Source organism: Anopheles coluzzii, chromosome 2 (assembly GCF_943734685.1).
Source record: "Anopheles coluzzii chromosome 2, AcolN3, whole genome shotgun sequence".
In the NCBI taxonomy this organism is placed as follows: Eukaryota; Metazoa; Arthropoda; class Insecta; order Diptera; family Culicidae; genus Anopheles; species Anopheles coluzzii.
This window is the reverse complement of record NC_064670.1, coordinates 6,132,640-6,151,231: the sequence shown is the minus strand read 5'-3', so window position 1 is coordinate 6,151,231 and position 18,592 is coordinate 6,132,640. Positions and strand designations below refer to the sequence as shown.

The following is an 18,592-nucleotide window of genomic DNA, read 5'->3' as shown; positions in this document are numbered from 1 at the left end:
CGCTGAGGGCGATTGAGGGGAAGGTTGAGATGAGTTTGGTTGATTCGTTCCGGCTGTATCTAATCGTTGGCAGCTGCGTAACGACGGAAATATGGTGTTGCTTCCCGATCGGTTGCCCATTTTCCGGGAGGACCGTCGTAAATGGGCAACAATTATTTATCAACCAAATCAAAGGAATGAAGCGGGCGAGGTGAAATATTGGGCGAGGTAAAATGTCTGATCCGTTAAATGGCAACCAAAGTTAATTCCAATGACTGGAAAGCGATAGTTGTAGGTAAAAAAGAGCATTGTTTTGGATTATTTCGTATTCTTACTGTCCCTTAGCATGGATTTGCATTGTTCTGATTCATTTATTTTTATTGTTATTGTTTTTTCTTAAATATTTTAAATAATCTTGAGAAATATAGCGAGTGCCTGAAGTAAAATGTACATAAATGAAAAAGTTAAGTCGATTCAGAACATCACCGTTTAAGGATATTGAATATTTTTTAAATTCAATATGCAACCACCATTGCCGTTTCAAAAAATGGGAGGAGCCTAATCCTCAACAGGATCTCAATCTCACCCACAGATGGCGCTGTTGAAACGAACGTCAGAAATCAACCCAACGCTATAAATTGGTTTGACATTGGCCGCAACTGTCACAACACACACGCACGCACACGCACACACAAACACGGCCCTTTCCACACCGTTTGGTGCGTTGTTTGTGGTTTGGTGAAAATTTATCTTAAAGTTTGAAGTGTTTTACAAAAGCGACGAAAACTTGGTGCTTAGTTTAGTGATATTTGCACTCAGTGGTGCAGTTCTTCCTGATAGCAAGTAAGATTGTGAGCGACGGTGCGCTGAGAGTGTGTTTATTACGTCGTCTTCTGTGCGGAAGGCCGCGCGGCAAACATCATGGCTGCACCGATTGAAATCCCGCTGAGGGACACGGACGAGGTATGATGCCAGGATTTCTGCGAGTTGTGTGACGTTCTTCTGGACTGATACTTACTTTCCAACGTTTGCCGTGTCGCATATTCCCACAACAGGTTATAGAGCTCGATCCGGAACAGCTTCCCGAGGGTGAAGAGGTGCTTGGCATCTTGCGGCAGGAGCGCTCCCAGCTCAATACGTGGGTGACGGTTGCGGTAAGTAAAGACCCTTTTTGCACCGGATTTTCGATGGTAATCACCCCTCCCTTCCCCCCTTTTCCTCGTGTTCAGTTGGCGTACTACAAGCAAAAGAAAACAGATGATTTCATCAAAATCCTCGAGGCGTCCCGCGTGGACGCCAACATCCATTATCGGGACTTTGAGAAGGACCAGATGCGCGCGTACGATATGCTGGCCGCGTACTACGTGCAGGAAGCCAACCGGGAAAAGTCGAAGGACAAGAAGCGCGACCTGTTCCTGAAGGCGACGCTCCTCTACACGACCGCGGACAAGATCATCATGTACGATCAGAACCATCTGCTCGGTCGTGCGTACTTCTGTCTGCTGGAGGGCGACAAGATGGACCAGGCCGATGCACAGTTCAACTTTGTGCTGAACCAATCGCCCTCCAACATACCGTCGCTGCTCGGCAAGGCGTGCATTGCGTTCAACAAGAAGGACTACCGGGGTGCGCTGGCGTTCTACAAGAAGGCGCTTCGGACCAACCCGAACTGTCCGGCCGCGGTACGGCTCGGTATGGGGCACTGCTTTCTGAAGCTGAGCAATCCGGACAAGGCGAAGCTAGCGTTCCAGCGGGCGCTCGACCTCGAGCCGCAGTGCGTTGGTGCGTTGGTCGGGCTGGCCATCCTGAAGCTGAACCTGCACGAGCCCGAATCGAACCGGATGGGCGTGCAGATGCTGTCGAAGGCGTACACGATCGATTCGACCAACCCGATGGTGCTGAACCATCTGGCGAACCATTTCTTCTTCAAGAAGGACTACCAGAAGGTGCAGCACTTGGCGCTGCACGCCTTCCACAACACGGAAAATGAAGCGATGCGTGCGGAAAGCTGCTACCAGCTGGCACGCGCCTTCCACGTGCAGCGCGACTACGATCAGGCGTTCCAGTACTACTATCAGTCGACGCAGTTTGCGCCGGTGAACTTTGTGCTGCCCCACTTCGGTCTCGGACAGATGTACATCTATCGTGGCGATTCGGAAAATGTAAGTCGGTGAAAAAAGGGTGCTGGATGGACTCGTTCGTTCAAGAAATGGCCAGAGCTAACGGGAGGGGGTTTTTGGTTTTGATTGCAGGCTGCACAGTGTTTCGAGAAGGTGCTGAAAGCACAGCCGGGCAATTACGAGACGATGAAGATTTTGGGCTCCCTGTACGCGACTTCCTCCTCGCAGTCGAAGCGTGACATCGCCAAGAACCACCTGAAGAAGGTAACGGAGCAGTTCCCGGACGATGTGGAGGCGTGGATCGAGCTGGCCCAGATCCTGGAGCAGAACGATCTGCAAGGCTCGCTGCAGGCGTACGGCACCGCTACGAGCATCCTGACGGAGAAGGTGAACGCGGACATACCGCCCGAGATACTGAACAACGTGGCCGCCCTGCACTACCGGCTGGGCAATCTGGACGAGGCGATGTCGAAGCTGGAGCAGGCGATCGAGCGGGCCAAGATTGAGGCGCAGCACGACGCACAGTACTACGATTCCATCTCCGTCTCGATGACGTACAATCTGGCCCGGCTGTACGAAGCGATGGCCGTGTTCGACAAGGCGGACAAGCTGTACAAGGACATCCTGAAGGAGCACCCGAACTACATCGACTGCTACCTGCGGCTGGGGTGTATGGCCCGCGACAAGGGTTTGATTTTCGTGGCGTCCGATTTCTTCAAGGACGCGCTGAAGATTAACATGGAAAACCCGGACACCCGGTCGCTGCTCGGCAACCTGCATCTCGCCAAGATGCAGTGGACGCTGGGGCAGAAGAACTTTGAGACGATTCTGAAGAATCCGGCCACCTCGAGCGACGCCTACTCGCTTATCGCGCTCGGCAACTTTTGGCTGCAAAGCCTGCACCAACCGAACCGGGACAAGGAGAAGGAAAAGAAGCACCAGGAGAAGGCGCTCGCCATCTACAAGCAGGTGCTGCGCAACGATCCGAAGAACATATGGGCGGCGAATGGGATCGGCGCCGTGCTCGCGCACAAGGGCTGCATCATTGAGGCGCGCGACATCTTTGCGCAGGTGCGCGAAGCGACGGCCGACTTTTGCGACGTGTGGATCAACATTGCGCACATCTACGTGGAGCAGAAGCAGTACATTAGCGCGATCCAGATGTACGAAAACTGCCTGAAGAAGTTCTACCGCCACAACAACGTGGAGGTGATGCAGTACCTGGCCCGGGCCTACTTCCGGGCGGGCAAGCTGAAGGAGGCGAAGATGACGCTGCTGAAGGCGCGGCGGGTTGCGCCGCAGGACACGGTGCTGCTGTTTAACATTGCGCTCGTGCTGCAGCGGCTCGCCACGTTTGTGCTGCGCGACGAGAAGTCCGTCCTGAGCGTGGTGCTGCAGGCGGTGCACGAGCTCGGGCTGGCGCACAAGTACTTTACCTACCTGTCCGTGCACGGCGACAAGACGCGGTACAACATTGCGCTGGCCGAGACGGAAGCGAACCAGTGCCAGGATCTGCTGCAGCAGGCGCAGTACCACGTGTCGCGGGCGCGCAAGATCGATGAAGAGGAGCGCTCGCTGCGCCAGAAGCAGGAGCTGGAGCGGGAAGAGTTCAAGCGCCGCCAGGCGGAGGATCGCCGCCGGATGGAGGAGATGCGCCGCAAGGCGCACGAGGAGATGCTGCTCAAGCGCCAGGAGTACAAGGAGAAGACGAAGAACGCACTGTTCTTTGCCGAGCCGGCGCCGGAGGCGAAGAAAAAGGGCGGCCGTGGACGGAAGGATTACATTTCCGACTCGGATGCAAGCGGCGGTGAGGTTGGTGGGGGTGGTGGTAGCGGCGGAGAGGAGGGCTCGGGAGCGCCAAAGGAGCGGAAGCGCAAGGGCGAGAAGAAGCCGCGCAAATCGCAGGGCGGCGGCGGCAGTCGGAAGCGCAAGGAGAAGGCACGCCGCGGAAGTGGGGGCGATTCGGACAGCGAGGAGGAGGAGGGCGAAGGTTCGCGCAAGCGCAAGAAGAAGGGCGCATCCGGCGGGCAGAAGAAGCGCCAGAAGGCGATGGACGAAGGGCTGTCGCAGAAGCAGAAGGGGCGCATCCTGTCGAAGGCCACCGTGTCGACGAGCGAGTCGGACAGCGACGACAGCCGGCTGAAGATAGCGAGCGGGGACGAGTCGGGCGGTGAGTCGGGCGCGCCGGCAACGAAGCGCAAGCGCCGCATCGCGTCGGACGAAGAAGATTCGGATGGGTCGCAGCGTCGATCGCGGTCCCGGTCGCGGTCCGGATCGGGCTCACGGTCCCGGTCGCGGTCGGGCTCGGGCAGTCGGGCCGGTAGCCGTGCCGGCAGTGGCTCGCGTAGCCGCAGCCGTTCGCGCAGCCGCTCGCGTAGCCGGTCGGGCAGTGCCAAAGGGTCGCGCTCGAGAAGCCGTTCCGGATCGGGCGGAAGTCGCAGCCGTAGCCGGTCGCGTAGCCGCAGCCAGAGCGCTGGAAGCCGTAAGAGCGGCAGCCGTAGCCGCAGCCGCAGCCGTAGCGGAAGCCAGGCAAGCCGGGGAAGTCGCCGGTCCCGTTCGCGGTCCCGCTCGCGGTCCGGATCGCGGTCCAGGTCGCGGTCGGGCTCGGGCAGCAGACAGGCATCGCCGATCTCGCGCAAGTCCGTCTCGGGCTCGGAATCGGAGTGAATGGTTCTTCGTCCACCCTCCGGACGCACGGGTGGGACCAGGGGGTGTTGTCGGTAGCGTGTGCAGTTTTTAAGTGTAAAGAAGACAGCTAGATTTTAGCAAACCGATCGTATTGAATCGAATAAAGTTAAGCCAACTGGAAACAGCATCCAAACAACGGCGGGTTGTAATTGTAGTTTAGTTTTATTAAAAAATATATCTGTATATATGTTTTCCGCCTTCTGTGCCGCCTTCCTTCTCCCTCTCCGCGGCGAAGGAACATTGTACAACAACGCTTCTTTGCCCCGCGGGCGCGGGCAATTCATCAGTTCAACAACCTGTTTTATGTTATGTTTGTTAGAGCTTTGTTAAGCCTTTTTTGGGTGCAATTCCTCTTTACATCAGTTTGCTTTCGTTTATTTCTCTCGTCACGTGCATTCTTCTTCTACACTCACTGTTGACATTTCCCTGCATTAAACCGTTTGTTCCACTTCTCCTTAACACACATAGATGCTGGTTTTTGTTCTTCTCATTTTTGTAACATTTCTATTTAGCAGTTTTGATGCGTTCGCCTGTCTTTTTTGCGGCTGCGGCAATAGACCTCTCTGATTTCAAACACAACTTCCGTAATGCTGTACAACAACACAGTAATAGACTCTGGAATGCGTTAAAATGCGTTACTACTCCTTCTGCTCGTCCCTTTAGCTGCCCTTGATTGTTTTGGTGGTTTACAACCCAACAAGTACTTGCCACGTGGCACTAAGCGTCGATACTGACAAACACACATATACGCTCGTTAATCTCAGGCCCTGCCTGTAGTGTCTCCGTAGAGAGAGAGTGAGCTTAACACTTAATTCGCTTACCTCTACATCAATTAACCTGTCTAAACGATACACTAAACCTAAGCGAGAGAGCAGCTAACTTCCATTTGCCATATCACCTTGCCATATATGTACAAACACGTGCGCGGCCACGATGGATGCGCCTTGTCTTTCGTGTGCAAGCTTTAAGCCCCGGTTTAAAGCTTAGTCGGATGGTTTCGTTGCAGCAGGCGGGAAAAGGACAGGAACTTGCTGGCAAAGCTGCGCCGCTTGATCCGCCGTGACCCGTCGACACCGGCCGCTCCGCCTAGGCTGAGCCCGATCCCACCGCCAACACCTCCTCCGCCTCCGCCTCCTCCTCCTCCCCCACCACCACCTTTCTGGTGGATTTGGTTCACGTTCTCATCCAGGCTGCGGAGATCCTTTTCCAGCGACATGAGCGATATCTCCTCCGGCAGGTTGGAGTGCGAGTTGGAAAACTTGATGTGCGGGTTGAGGTTCCGCTGGTGGCCATTGTGATGGTTGAAGGTGGACGACCGCTGAAAGTACACAGAGCCTTCCCTGCAAAGAGAGCGGAAAGGAAAAGAGCAATCCAACAGAAAAAAGAAAGAGAAACAGCAAATGATCAACAGATGGTTTCAGCATGTTTTTTTCTTCTTTCTTTTCAATATTTAATGGTTTCAGGGCATCTACGATAGAAGGATTTGTTCTCTGGTTCCTTTTTTGATGGCCATTGAACACGAACACAATATGTCTAGCGTTAAAGAAGTGCGCTGATGCGAAAATGATGAGATCGCATCAGTTGTGCAAAGTCAGCCCTTTGTGGATGTGTGTGTTAGTGTAGATCAACATAATCCATATCACGGCGTGGCACCCCTTTTCTAGCTTGCCAAGCAAACGCCCAACCGATGAAGTGCACGACTAACAGAAGCTTCGGGTACATGTGATGCGATAACGAAATTGAACTTCACATCCCTTTGTGGCAACGTCTAAAATCAATCAGCGTAAAAGCGAAACAACCAAGCAAAGAAACCCGCGTTCTCTAAATAATTTCCACATTACACGGTGTAACTATAGTTTGATGTACGGCGTAATTGATTTTTGCGCAAAGTACTACAGCACGGATGGTTAAGTGTCGTTTGCCAAAGACATCTCCTTATTTCCCCACAAAACACGCTTTTAACGGCGTGAAATGCATTAAAACTGTCACCATACTGTACTGCGCGTTGCATACTTTGGGGCGCCTTTTGGCAGCGAAGCGCAAGACAGCACAACACAGAACGCCTAAAGGTATGCAAATCGCAATGACAAAGTTGTTTCGTTTATGGTTTTGTTAATGGCTTCGCATTTCACTCCGTCTATTAACCTTTTTCTGTGTTCCTTTTAACCCACTGTTCTGTTCCTTTCCCCCAAAACACCCAGGAGCAGAAGCATTAAAGGGGTAGCCGGCAACAAGCGGGACAAGATGCTCTTTGTTGGTCTGATAAGCGGAATGATGTCCCAGCAGGTTGGTGTTGGTGTAATTTCTGGGGGTTTGCTTGCTTAACGCGTGAGCTTTTTATGCAACTGAGCTGATCAAAAGATTTGGCCAATCCTTTCGGTGCCTTTGCTTTGGCATATCTGAAAGGGAAAGTATGGTAATTGTTGGGCGTGCGACGTTCGGTCCTTCGAGGTAGTGAGCACCAGATGGTGCTTCCGCAGCGGTTTAGATGGTAAGTAGAAATGAAGGGAGTTTAGATGGCCATCCATGCGATTGTGGGCTTTTCATCCCAGCGGATATCCGCTAGTCCCTTTTTTATATTGTTTTTCAGTCTAGTAGAGAAAGCAGGATAACGGCAGAACTCAACCCTTCGTCCCCTTGTAGCGGGGAAAATGAAAAATATTTCCAAGAAATTCCGCCAAAGATAACGTGCATGTTATCCTTGGGCGGTTGGCCTTCGTTCCATGTTCCAGACAACAACAATAATATACAAGCTAGATTAGGAGAGGAGATAGGTACGATAAGCAAGATTGTTTTCTACGGTAGCGGAGGATGGTTTCATCTGGGCAACACACACACACAAGCGGCAACACAAAAAGGTAACGGGTAAAATATGAAAACGCTGTAACGAAAGCACTAAAAGCAGAAAAATACGACCATTCAAGCAGCATATCACACATCGCATCGCGCAAAACAGCGACAAAGACCGGCCAGCTCACACGGAGCCGGCAATGGGTGATAATGGTCGTTACGCTCATTTTATCTTTTAATCATAAGTTCCGCCACAATGTGTGGACGACGACGGGTGCATGGGATATCGTGGTAATTGAAAATGTTTGCGAGGTTTTCCACCTTTTTCGGGCGACAATCATATGTTTCCATTAAAGTTGTACCGTAGCGTAGGCACTTAATGAAGGGACGGAAGCAACGGGTCAAACCTGCCAAGGCATGGCCGTGGGGGAGAAGTTTTGCGTCTCCGAATTGGAAGGAAGTTTTGTGCATATTTTCTCTTGCATCTTCGCAAGCTCGAGCTGTGATTCCATCACGATGGAAGACAAACTTTGGTCCCGGATAACACTTTTCTGTTCCACAGGCACAAGGAAACCATTTGTTTGGATCAAAAGGGGCACGTGACAGAAAGCGCACCAACTTTGCACCGAAACACAAACGCTCTTGAGCGTCGTAAAGGGAAAGTTGTTATCAAAATTTGCCCCCCCCTCCCCCCTCCCCCCCCCCATCGTTAGGGGCAGCAAAAGTTGAGTCCTTTTCATCCATCTATCAACCCGTTTTGCATGCGGTTTTGTTAATGGGAGGGATTGCGTTTCCGGCAAGGGATTTTGTTCGCCTTAGCGTTGTGGAGTGTTCTTTTGAAGCAAAGTTGGAGTTGATTTTTCTTCTATTTTTTTGTACATCTATGATCTCTCACGACCACTTTTACAACTGGACCACGGCCAGGAAGCTCGAAGAGAAGCGATAACGTCGTATTGGATGATATTGGATGGGATGCAATTAGCAATCGATTCCATTTGGCAAGCAAGAGCTCCGAGGTAGCTTAAGAGCTCTTACCCAGCTAATTATGGTTGCTAATTCGACAAGTTTGTGCGTCATCATCGTTATCATTGTCATCCGTCCCGCCAAAGAACCGTTAATGTAATGCCAACGACATATTCGGAAAACTACTTCTTCGCATTTACGGTATCGTCATTGATTTCCTTTGATGGAATTAGTCCGAATCGACGAAAGACACGCTGAAGGAAACATAAGCACATTAACAAGGACATGATACGGTGGTTTTGTGTTGTAGGTTGCATAACTTGAGGCGTTTTTGTCCACTTGCTACTCCCTCTTAAAGTATGCAAATTGATTGTTAATTGCATAGCGTAATCAGCTAAAGTACTATTCTTTCTCCCGTGGCAGTCCCGAGGTGCAGTCGTCAACTCGAACGACTCAATAACATGCCCGTCATGAGTTCAAGCCTAGAATGGACCGTCTCCCAGTAGCAAGGGTTGACTATCCGGCTGCGTGGTACTGAATTAAGTCTCGAAAGCCTGTATAGACTGGCATATCCGCGTAGGACGTTATGCCAAAGAAGAGTATTCTTTCTGGCGTTTGCGTGAAGCGCCTAAAGGTATGCAAAATGTTCTGCAATTTCAATTTTAGAGGATGCATGTTTGACAGAAAGGTAAAAATTTGAAGCAAAAACAACTTAAACGTTACCAATCCCTTCAGAATGTCTTCTAATCGATCTAACCAGCAGGGAATAGCTATAGCATGAAGTAGAATACTATTTCAGGGACAAAATCATACCCATCCTCCGTGGGCTGCATTGGGCATTTCTCAAGAACCCTCTTTACTGATTCCATTCACGACTTTGCTCGGCCGCTCGTTCGGAAGACACTTTAGGCAATGGAGCAACAGCATCGGCTGCATCCCAGTCCCAACGTGCGTAACTGCCGAACGAATGGTCATTCCGTGTTACGAGTGTTGCATAAGCACAGGCGTTAATGTGCCGCCTTCGGATTCGAACGAGCACGCATCAATCTAATGGCACCCGGTACGCCCGCAATCCATTTGTTTAACTTTACCCATAAAGTCCCAAACTCGAGAACGCTGGTCAACACTTAGCAAGCAAGCGACGAACGCCATAGCCATATATATGCACACATAGAGACGCACAGCACACATAGCAGCGAAGCGACGGAAATGCAGCACTAGCGCGGGGCAACACCGAAACTAGAGCCAACGAGCGTATATGTACCTTACATGTTGATTGTACTGATTGCGTCGCTGTCGTATCGGCACCAGGTGAAACGCACCGTAAATCAGCGGGTTGATCAGGCTGTTCGACATGCCGAAGAAGAAGATGCCCGACTGCAGATCCTCGCCGAACTGTAAGCGGGGTGGAGAGAGAGGGCGGGAAACAGGGTGTTAGTAAACATTGGCGCACGGACAAACCCCTTCAACCGGGAGGGGGGGGGGGCACTTACACGCTCGGTCGGATTCAGGAACATGAATATCAGCATCATGATGTAGTACGGTGTCCAGCACACGACGAATGCCACCACGATGACGACGGATATCCGGAGGGACTTCATCTTCGCCTTGTGTATCAGCCGCTGACGGTTCGTGTCGGAGCGCCGATAGTACGTCGTCCGGTCGACGGCCGACGTATCGATGCGGAAGATTTTTTCACTACCTGTAAAACGTTCGCGAGAAGAAAATATGGTTCAGAGTAAGGCACGAAAAAACAACCCACCAGAGGAACATTAAACCCACTAAAAGACAAGCCCAAAGCAACAACAACAACAAAAAAGAACAGGAAGCTTTCTGTTGTGTGTATTTTTGGGGAGGTGAAACCGTCCCGGGCGAGGAGGCGCTTCCAATGATAGCAATTTGAAGCGAAAACGGAATCATCTTCTCGCCTGCCGCACACACACAAAAAAACGGATCGATTCCGTGATGCGATGCCAATTTTTGGCAATAATTTATGGAATGGTTTAGGTTATGCTGTGGTTTGGCGGAAATGGACGGCCCAAAAGAGAGGCCGAAAAAAGAAGGCAGCTTAATGGCACCCGGGATCGTGAACCCGGCAGCCCGGACGATACACATCCTGGGCTGGGTGTGTATCGTTCGTTGCCGGGCAGATTACAACATTACCGGTCAAAGCAGGCGCTGCAACACAGCATCAACCAACGGCATGATGCAGAATGATTGAAAAAATACGTTAATCTTTGCGGTTGGGAGATGATTTATATTAAACGAAAATTTATACGATTGCAAATGGACACTACTTGGTGTTGAGGAATCGTTTGATTTTCGTTTGGATCGTACAACTGTACCGTTTGAAGTTTCATTAAACTAATTTAGCACGTTCCGGATCGCTCTTCTGATTCCGACACGCCTCGTGTACTGGTATTAGTCATAAAAATGATCCTTACATTGAGCTTGATTACATTCCGTTCTGGGAAAGTTGAATATCCTTGCGGACATGTGCACACACCGCCCCGCTGTGGTATATGACGTGCAGGTATCACACGTGCTGCATCACGCTGTGAGTTCGACACATTCCGCCAGCCACCAGAGCGGCATGCATAACTCTGCTCCGAGAGAGGCACAAGGGTGGAGCTGTTTGTTATGATAAACATTACAAAAAAGTGAACCGAACTCATTCTCAGTAAAAAGGAAACTGTTTATTAATTAATTACGATACCGTGAAGCGCTAGCAACGGGGAACGTGCACGTAAAAATATCTGAAAAAGTTCTATTTTCGGAAGCACTGCAAGCGCTGCCATCCACCGCAACACTTTTGCTCGCACACCTTTCTCCAGGCTTTACAGTGGCATATCTTATTTTTGTTTTTTTTTTCGTTGCGGCTTCCTTCCGCACCGGTCCGTTTGTACCTGTGCGGAAATTTAATTTACTATACGCACGCACAGCATATTGCCTCTGGCGCAAGCGGGAAATATGGCCTGGAAATGTCAAACTTTGCAAGGAGTGTCGTATTTCATGATGCTGTCGGTGGCTGGATGGATGCAAAGATGGAAAAAAGGTGGCGTGCCGTAGCAACCGGAAGAAAAACACACACAAACACACAAACACACACAGCATCCAGTGCGCAATGGGGAAAACGCAACGAGAATTTTAAGCCGCAATGCTAAGAGACACGTTTAGCCACGTTGTGCTGTCAACTCGAAGCGGGAATTATACTAACCAAACCAAGGCAGGGAAAGCACCAAGCAATTAAAAAGCCAGAACCAACCATTACCCATTGCGAGACCGAAAAGGACAATCTGCATCGGCGTGGAGGTGGCAGTAAGGAGGGGGAGTGGTACCACCTAAAGCCGTCTCAAGACTACGGGTACCATATTCTTGCCGCTTGTTAATACACGGCGCCGGTACTTGCCTTGCACGGTGTAGAAGCGTGGTGGAAAATTTATGGACGTAGATCAGTTTCCGTCATCGTTTTCCACCACCGTTCCGACTGGTCTGGTCACTGAAAATGTATGTGTGTGTGTGAGCGTCGAGACAAATGGGGCTGCCTAAGCGCTTTCTCGAGTAATGCCACCGGGACGCCATTAACCTTTCGGAACGATTTCGCAGCATTCCATTGACCGAGCGTCTACAATTTTGTACAATTTTCAAACCATTTGCATGAAGTTGGAGCGGTGGTGTGGAGAACGAAATTTGATTTTCCACTCACGGATGAGTTGCGGGGAATTCTGGTAGAATTCTTATGAATCAAGTGCTGACGTTTGCCGTGAAACGAGCGTGTCTCGAGCAGTGAAAGTTTCATCACATTCGTTTATCGAATTAAGGAGTGTGGCACAATTCCTCATCACTAACCATTTGCTGGCAGGTTCTGAGAAGATTTGAGACCGCAAATGAGTTCCACTGAAAGTTTGTACGCGGGCTAACCCGATTAACACACGCTTGAGGTGAGCGGTGGTGTGAGAACGTTCGCCCAAAGTAATACAGGGTTTTCCACGAGTTCTCATAGCCGTGGGACACTTAATGAACTCTTTCTAACGTGAAATGAACTTAATGTTATGCGAATTAGACTCTATAGCACCCATGTTGAACAAATCCAATAAGAATTTCGAAGGAGCCTGTCCAAAAAGGGTGCCATAGAGTCCAAATTTCACCATATGAAGTTCACTTCCAGTAGGAAAAAGTCAAGGAAGTGTCCCACAACTATGAGAACCACTGGAAAACCCTGTAACTCACTGCTGTGACGGTGGTGGTACACACACACTCGTGCTTTTACAATGTTGGAGGCATGTGCGTGTACCGCAACACAATTTCATATTCAAAAGCTGCCGAAAAGGCTTACACTTTGTGATACAGTTATAAATAAAGCGGTCGGTCGGTCGGTCGGTAGTACAGCACGCTTCATAAATATAAGAACAAAACGGTCAAATTGAATTACGTGCCACGAAAGCCGCCGGAGAGCGGCATGCAATAAATCATTTATCATGCGACGAACTACTATGAAGATACTAGGAAGAGGAAAAAAAACTAACTCGATATGGTGAGCCACAAAATTTGATTAGGGGCATGGGCCCGGAGGCCCGTACACAATCCTATTCACTGTCAACAAGTAAATCCAGCCCCCGGGTGAGAGATGTCAGCGCGAAGCGGGAAATATTGAAAATGGGGGAAACGCTTTGATATGAGTATGATTGATTTTTATTCATTTCCGCATACCTCCCCTCACAGTGGAAATGAACCACACATTTGCAGCCTATTTCTATTACACTATAATAATCGGATTATGCGGCATTTTGCCAAAAAACACTCACACACACCCATCGTGTGCCCCCGAAACGTACTAGGCGGCTCCATCGGCAAGCGTGGCTCGGGGCGGGACCGACCGTGTGCCGGTGTCGTTGTTTGTAAATGCGATGCCTCAATATTTGCATTTGGGTGTGTGTCAAAAATGGAAAAGGAACAAGTTTGCGTTTTTAATACAATTTTCACTCCTTTTAGCACCTTTTTTCTTTACGGGGGGTTTCGCGGAAGGCAAAATGTACACATTTTGCACACACAAAAAAAGCGAGCTCAATGTGTTGGTTTTGATTTTTCGTAGAATTCGAAATCGAAATACGATTCGATCGAAAAATAATCTAATTTATGCTACTGTCTCACACAAACACACACACACACACACACACACACACACATATACATGTCAGGCGCATTCGGCGGAAAACAGCCTGCGGAGTGAATGCTGCAATAACTTATCCAAGCGTTTGGCGCCTGTTGCAGCGACAATTTGCCGCAACGCAACGTAAAATCCGGAAAATCGACACGTAAAGCGATGCTTTACTGAAAGACTAAGTGTACGCCTCGCACGAGTAACCGTAGCGCCATTTTATTATTTTTTTTTTGCTCCCTTTCCGCAAGCTGTTGAGCTGCGCGCGGTGCTGTGTGTGGGGCGATGGGTTTCGAACATAAATAAGTGTCAGCAGCAACGAATCCGGGCCTGGGCGAGGCAGATTTTTGTTCCCTTTCCGCTCTTCCATCGCGCTCCTGCTTGTGCGCTGGAATTATAAAGTTCCCGGGGAAAGGTTAAAGAATGTCGGCGAAGAAAGTTTCCACACATCCACGCTCCACGGACGCGTTTCGGATGATGCGATTCCCGGCTGTATGCGGGTGAATTTGTATCCCTGCGCGTGCGAGTGCATGCATGTATGCGTACAGGAATGTGGATAAAGGAACATATTGTAACAGACAGTTTGTAAAGTGCGCACAGCATAAAACAACAATCCATCCCCCCCACACATCCAGATACAGATAAAAACGAGGGGCAAACATTTCGGATAAAACTAAAAATAGAACATACATTCGCTGTAGTATGCGTACGAGCGTAACAGTGTGGCGGGGGTTTGGCTCTCGTACGTCTTTAGTGGGAGAAACTGCGCGTGTTTGTGTGACTCGTAGCATTGTCCTTCACCCTGTGTGTGTGCCGTTCCCGAAGCTCCCGGAAACAGATGGCGTATGTGTGTGTGTGTGTGTGTGTGTGTGTGCGGTTGATATATTTTTGGTCCACTTCAGCTGTTGCTGGTTATGTTAGGCTTGCTTCCTTGATTTATTGGCCGAGTTCTAGGAAAATGAGCCAAACGGGGACGTCCCTTTTTACACGGTTTTTGCTGACCTTTTTTTTCGTTGAACCTTCCCGAGACGCATAGTGTCGACATATGGGGAAGATTAGGTGAGTTTGGACATTTTCCGAGAATGGTCCCGTCCTGACCCTCGGGGAGTAGTGGTATGAATTTACATCGACCCGCACGGCGTGTTGCAAAAACTTTATTTGCTTCGACGCTTTGTGCTATCACACTCATGGTTGGCTTAGCTTTGGCTGGGTTCGTAATTAGAAAGTATAATTCCTTATGAATTTAAAATGGATTTTTAACCCATTTCAGACGCATTTTTGCATAGCTTCTTGAAATTATTTTGCCCACGTCAGCGTTCAACACTTTGCAAACCACAATAACATTCTCTCCTAACGTATGGACACAGGTTTTTTAAGGATACATTTCTACTTTCATCTGTCGGAAGCTTTTAAAAGAATACGTTCCATAAAAGCACGAACGGTTGAGGTAAAAAGTGTCGAACGAATTTCCAGCAACCATTCTGGCGTGCGAAACGGCGTGTCGTAGATTTCAATTATCGTTGTCTTTACTTCCAGCTCGGTGCATATGTTGAGCGCTGGACCATCATTCAGACAGCAACAGCTTTTAGCTTGCAGGTAGAAGTTAATTGAAATGGAAGCGTATGGTTGTATTCAGTGCTGCAAAATGTCATGAGTATCACGAGATTTTCACCAACGAAAACAAATGAACATATCCGTGGTAGTTTGATGCTCATTGCTGATAGTCAATAAAAGTGCGTCATGACATGCTGAACACGACATGTGAATTCTTGAGTCCAACGCAATACTCTGACTGACAAGCTTAGCTTAATGCCGGCGCAAGCATAATCAAGATTTTTTTCTGGCTGTGAACAGTGCTGCCAAATGCCACTGTTTCAGTCATCAACACTCATGACTGAAACGAAGCTCAAATCAGATCACGTACACAACTGAGATGATCAGTGATGATACTCAAACAGTTGGAGAATCAATCACACGCTTGGTGACATTTAGTTTAGCACCCAACTTTTGGTCACTCACTTGGTCATGACATTGTTGTCGGCGATAATCACGACATTCTTGGAATATACTTGGCGCGTGGGCTCTAGCAACAAAATGAGCATGCTTTCTCCCTCTATCTGTTTTGATTATCTGACGAGTCAAACAGTGCGAGAAAACATGCTCATTTTGTTTCTTGGAACCACTCGCACGCACCGCATATCTCCCATGACCATCGCGATGATCACCGACTGAAAATGTCGCGACCAAGTGACTGACCAAGAGTTGGTTGCACACAATGTCACCAAGCATGTGATGGTTGCACCAACTGTTTGAGGCTCGCCTCTGATCTTCGCAGTAGAGCTCGTGATGCTGACATGATTTTGTTTCAGCCGGAATTTGTCATAACTATGTCAATGACATTTTGCAGATTTGATCACAGTAAAAAAAAAGTCATGACATAGTGACTGACCAAGCGTTAGTCACAAAAATGTCACGAATCATGCATTGTTCACACCAATCGTTTTGAGTATCACCTCTGATTATCCCAACGTACGTGACGCTGATATGGATTTTGTTTCAGTCAGATTTTTTTTATGACATTGACAGTGACATTTTGCAGCACTGGTTGTATTACACAGCAGGAAAAAAGGCACCGGAAAAAGGCTGTGAGAAAAGCGTGTTGTATGCATGCACCGAAACTGACCAGGTGCAACCTAGCTGTTACTGCACCATTTCACCGTTTGACAGTGCCGATTGATTGGCTTCGTTGCTGTACTGGTTGTCGATGGATATTGTTGCGTCCAACAGCAGGGAATAATTGATTTAACAGCTGGCGAGAGATCATTGGCAAAGTAAAATCTTAGAAAGTGAGCTTTCTACTGCTGGGACAGCGCGACCATTGAACTAACACATTTGGATGCCAATGGGATGGCCTTTGCACCAATAAATCGCTTTGCAATGATGAACGAGAAAGTTTCAGCAAAAGTTTCAACCATTTTAAGGAAATTACATTTTCCACCAATTTAGTATGGACCGACTGGTGATACTGTTAGTTCGAGGATTCGAGCATTTTATTCTCTTTTTTATGGGCCATTTGCGAGAATCGTTTGTCGCATAATACTTAAAGTGTTGTTCTGGTAAAGCCCCCCGCTTGTGCGCTTCATCGCAGAAAAAGGGAACCAATTTAGATTGGCCCGGGTCGGCAAAAAACCCCACACCCGGTGATGATATGGCATTAATTTGTCGGATCAAATTGCCCCACTGCCTGATTGCCCTTCGGCGCCGTCGCCCGGTTTGCGAATGGTAGGACACGCCCCTCCCAAACGTAGAAAAAGGTATGCCGGACGTCCAATGCAAACGACGAACGTCCCTTTTGCTGATTGATGGAGTCTGCCATGGTGCTTTGGATCGGATGCAAATCGGGTGAAAACGAAACGGTTATGAATAGGCTTTTTTTCGGTTGTCTACGAAGAAAAAGATTGGGCCACTGACGTAACCTAAATAAACCCGAATGGGAACGGGGGAAAAGGTTCTGGATGGTTACCCGAAAAGGTTGAAATCGAGAACGCTTTAAGGAGTATGTAGCAAAGCATGCGGGATGGACTTCTGTGCTTCCGATGTGCCGAGCCTGGCACAGGAATGAATTCATTATTGCAAAAAGGTCAGTTTACAATCGCAAGCTCTGTTGTTTGCGTTGTGCCTTGCCTGCCCCTGTACAGCAAACCGTGCCATCGAGCAGCAGCTGAACCAGGGCCATGGTCCTTTGTGTGCAGTGCAGTGGCGTGCGGAGAGCAAATAAAAATTACACAATTTGCACCAACCGAAGCAGCTGTAGGGTGTGGAATCCTTCTCGGGAGGGAAGTTGCAAGAGGGAAGTTGTTTACCGGGTTCGGAATGGAAAGCTAGGCGAAGCGTTCACCTTGATCGGTCCATAACCCAGCGATCTTTTACACTCTCACCTAGCCTGAAGCCGAGACTGATTCCTCGAAACAAGGGGCGAATGGTTTTTGGTAAGCGTTTGTTAATAATTTCCCAAGCAAAAACCTCTTCTTTAATTAAAAACCCAATCCAATAGTGCGTAGTACTTGAGAAGTGTTTGTAAAAGAGAAACGTTCCTACAATAGACAGACCGAATTTCTGTCTAACTCGCTCGATCTTTTTGTGCTGGCATTTTAGCTGGAAAAGGTGCAGCCGAGCGAGTGAAGGACAGCGGTTATGCTCTAATGGCTTGAGGGCTACTTTTCCAACAGTGCAGAAAGCAAACATTTCTTTGAAATAGTTCAAATTGCTCAGTGCTTTTTTATAACAAACGTTCTGTAATGCGGATTGCCTACATTAGGGCGGGCTTTAGAAAATCCTTCAGACAATCTGTCTGGGAAGCGCAAGTGATGTATTTTTCTATCTTTCTTGAAACAAATTAATTAATTTGCAACAAATAGTAAAGCACACAACCATGCAATCACACACACAGAGGTCTTGCTTAGTATTTTATGAGTACGATTTCGAGTGGAGTTTACTATCTCCAGTGGCGAGTGAAATGGCGTGCACAAGAAGCTTCCCGCATCTGGTTGCTCCACAGCCATCCGTGGGGGGGTCGTGTGTTTCGTGCAATCAACGCATCATTAAACCATTGCTGCAAGCAACACGGTATTATGCTGCTTTCGGTGGCATTTTATAGCGACAAGAAAACAACACCATTAAACCAGAAAGTATTGTGCTGCTCACGTGTCGTGAGTGGGCCTCATTTCGTGCCAATAGAACTAATTAATGACAGCCGCTCATGCTCGACCGCGTGATGGATGGTGTGTCACGGTCTGAGGTTAGATAGCGAAAATCGTTTCGTTTGCGCCCGCGTTTCGCACGGCGATGATAAAGCTTCTTGGCCGGTGGGTAGTGTTTCGTTTCACCTTTGGAA

The 18,592-nt window shown here is 48.8% G+C and overlaps 2 protein-coding genes across 3 annotated transcripts in view; one reads left to right on the top strand and one right to left on the bottom strand.

Moving 5' to 3' along the window:
• The first annotated feature begins 653 nt into the window (after positions 1-653).
• Positions 654-4,923, top strand: LOC120948999 (RNA polymerase-associated protein CTR9 homolog). The gene is made up of 4 exons (XM_040365916.2): positions 654-942; positions 1,035-1,133; positions 1,209-2,141; positions 2,232-4,923. Exons 1-4 carry the CDS (start codon positions 901-903, stop codon positions 4,764-4,766), a joined length of 3,609 nt encoding a protein of 1,202 aa, XP_040221850.2. The 5' UTR covers positions 654-900; the 3' UTR covers positions 4,767-4,923.
• A 49-nt stretch (positions 4,924-4,972) lies between these two features.
• Positions 4,973-18,592, bottom strand: part of LOC120949000 (gonadotropin-releasing hormone receptor) — a 44,262-nt gene continuing 30,642 nt past the window's right edge. The window contains exons 4-6 of one of the 2 annotated variants that reach the window (XM_040365917.2): positions 10,034-10,242; positions 9,805-9,935; positions 4,973-6,127 (exon numbers count right to left, since the gene is read on the bottom strand). In XM_040365917.2, the coding sequence (XP_040221851.2) occupies positions 5,764-6,127; positions 9,805-9,935; positions 10,034-10,242 (704 nt within the window). In that variant the 3' untranslated portion in view covers positions 4,973-5,763. The remainder of the gene's footprint in view (positions 6,128-9,804; positions 9,936-10,033; positions 10,243-18,592) is intronic. The other variant, XM_040365919.2, reaches the window with a different exon arrangement.

Bases quoted from the DNA above. Each gene is read 5' to 3' on its own strand.
- LOC120948999 (XM_040365916.2), top strand. From the start codon at position 901: ATGGCTGCACCGATTGAAATCCCGCTGAGGGACACGGACGAG. The intron at 943-1,034 runs GTATGATGCCAG...TTCCCACAACAG, and splicing joins CGCTGAGGGACACGGACGAG to GTTATAGAGCTCGATCCGGA. The intron at 2,142-2,231 runs GTAAGTCGGTGA...TTTTGATTGCAG, and splicing joins ATCGTGGCGATTCGGAAAAT to GCTGCACAGTGTTTCGAGAA.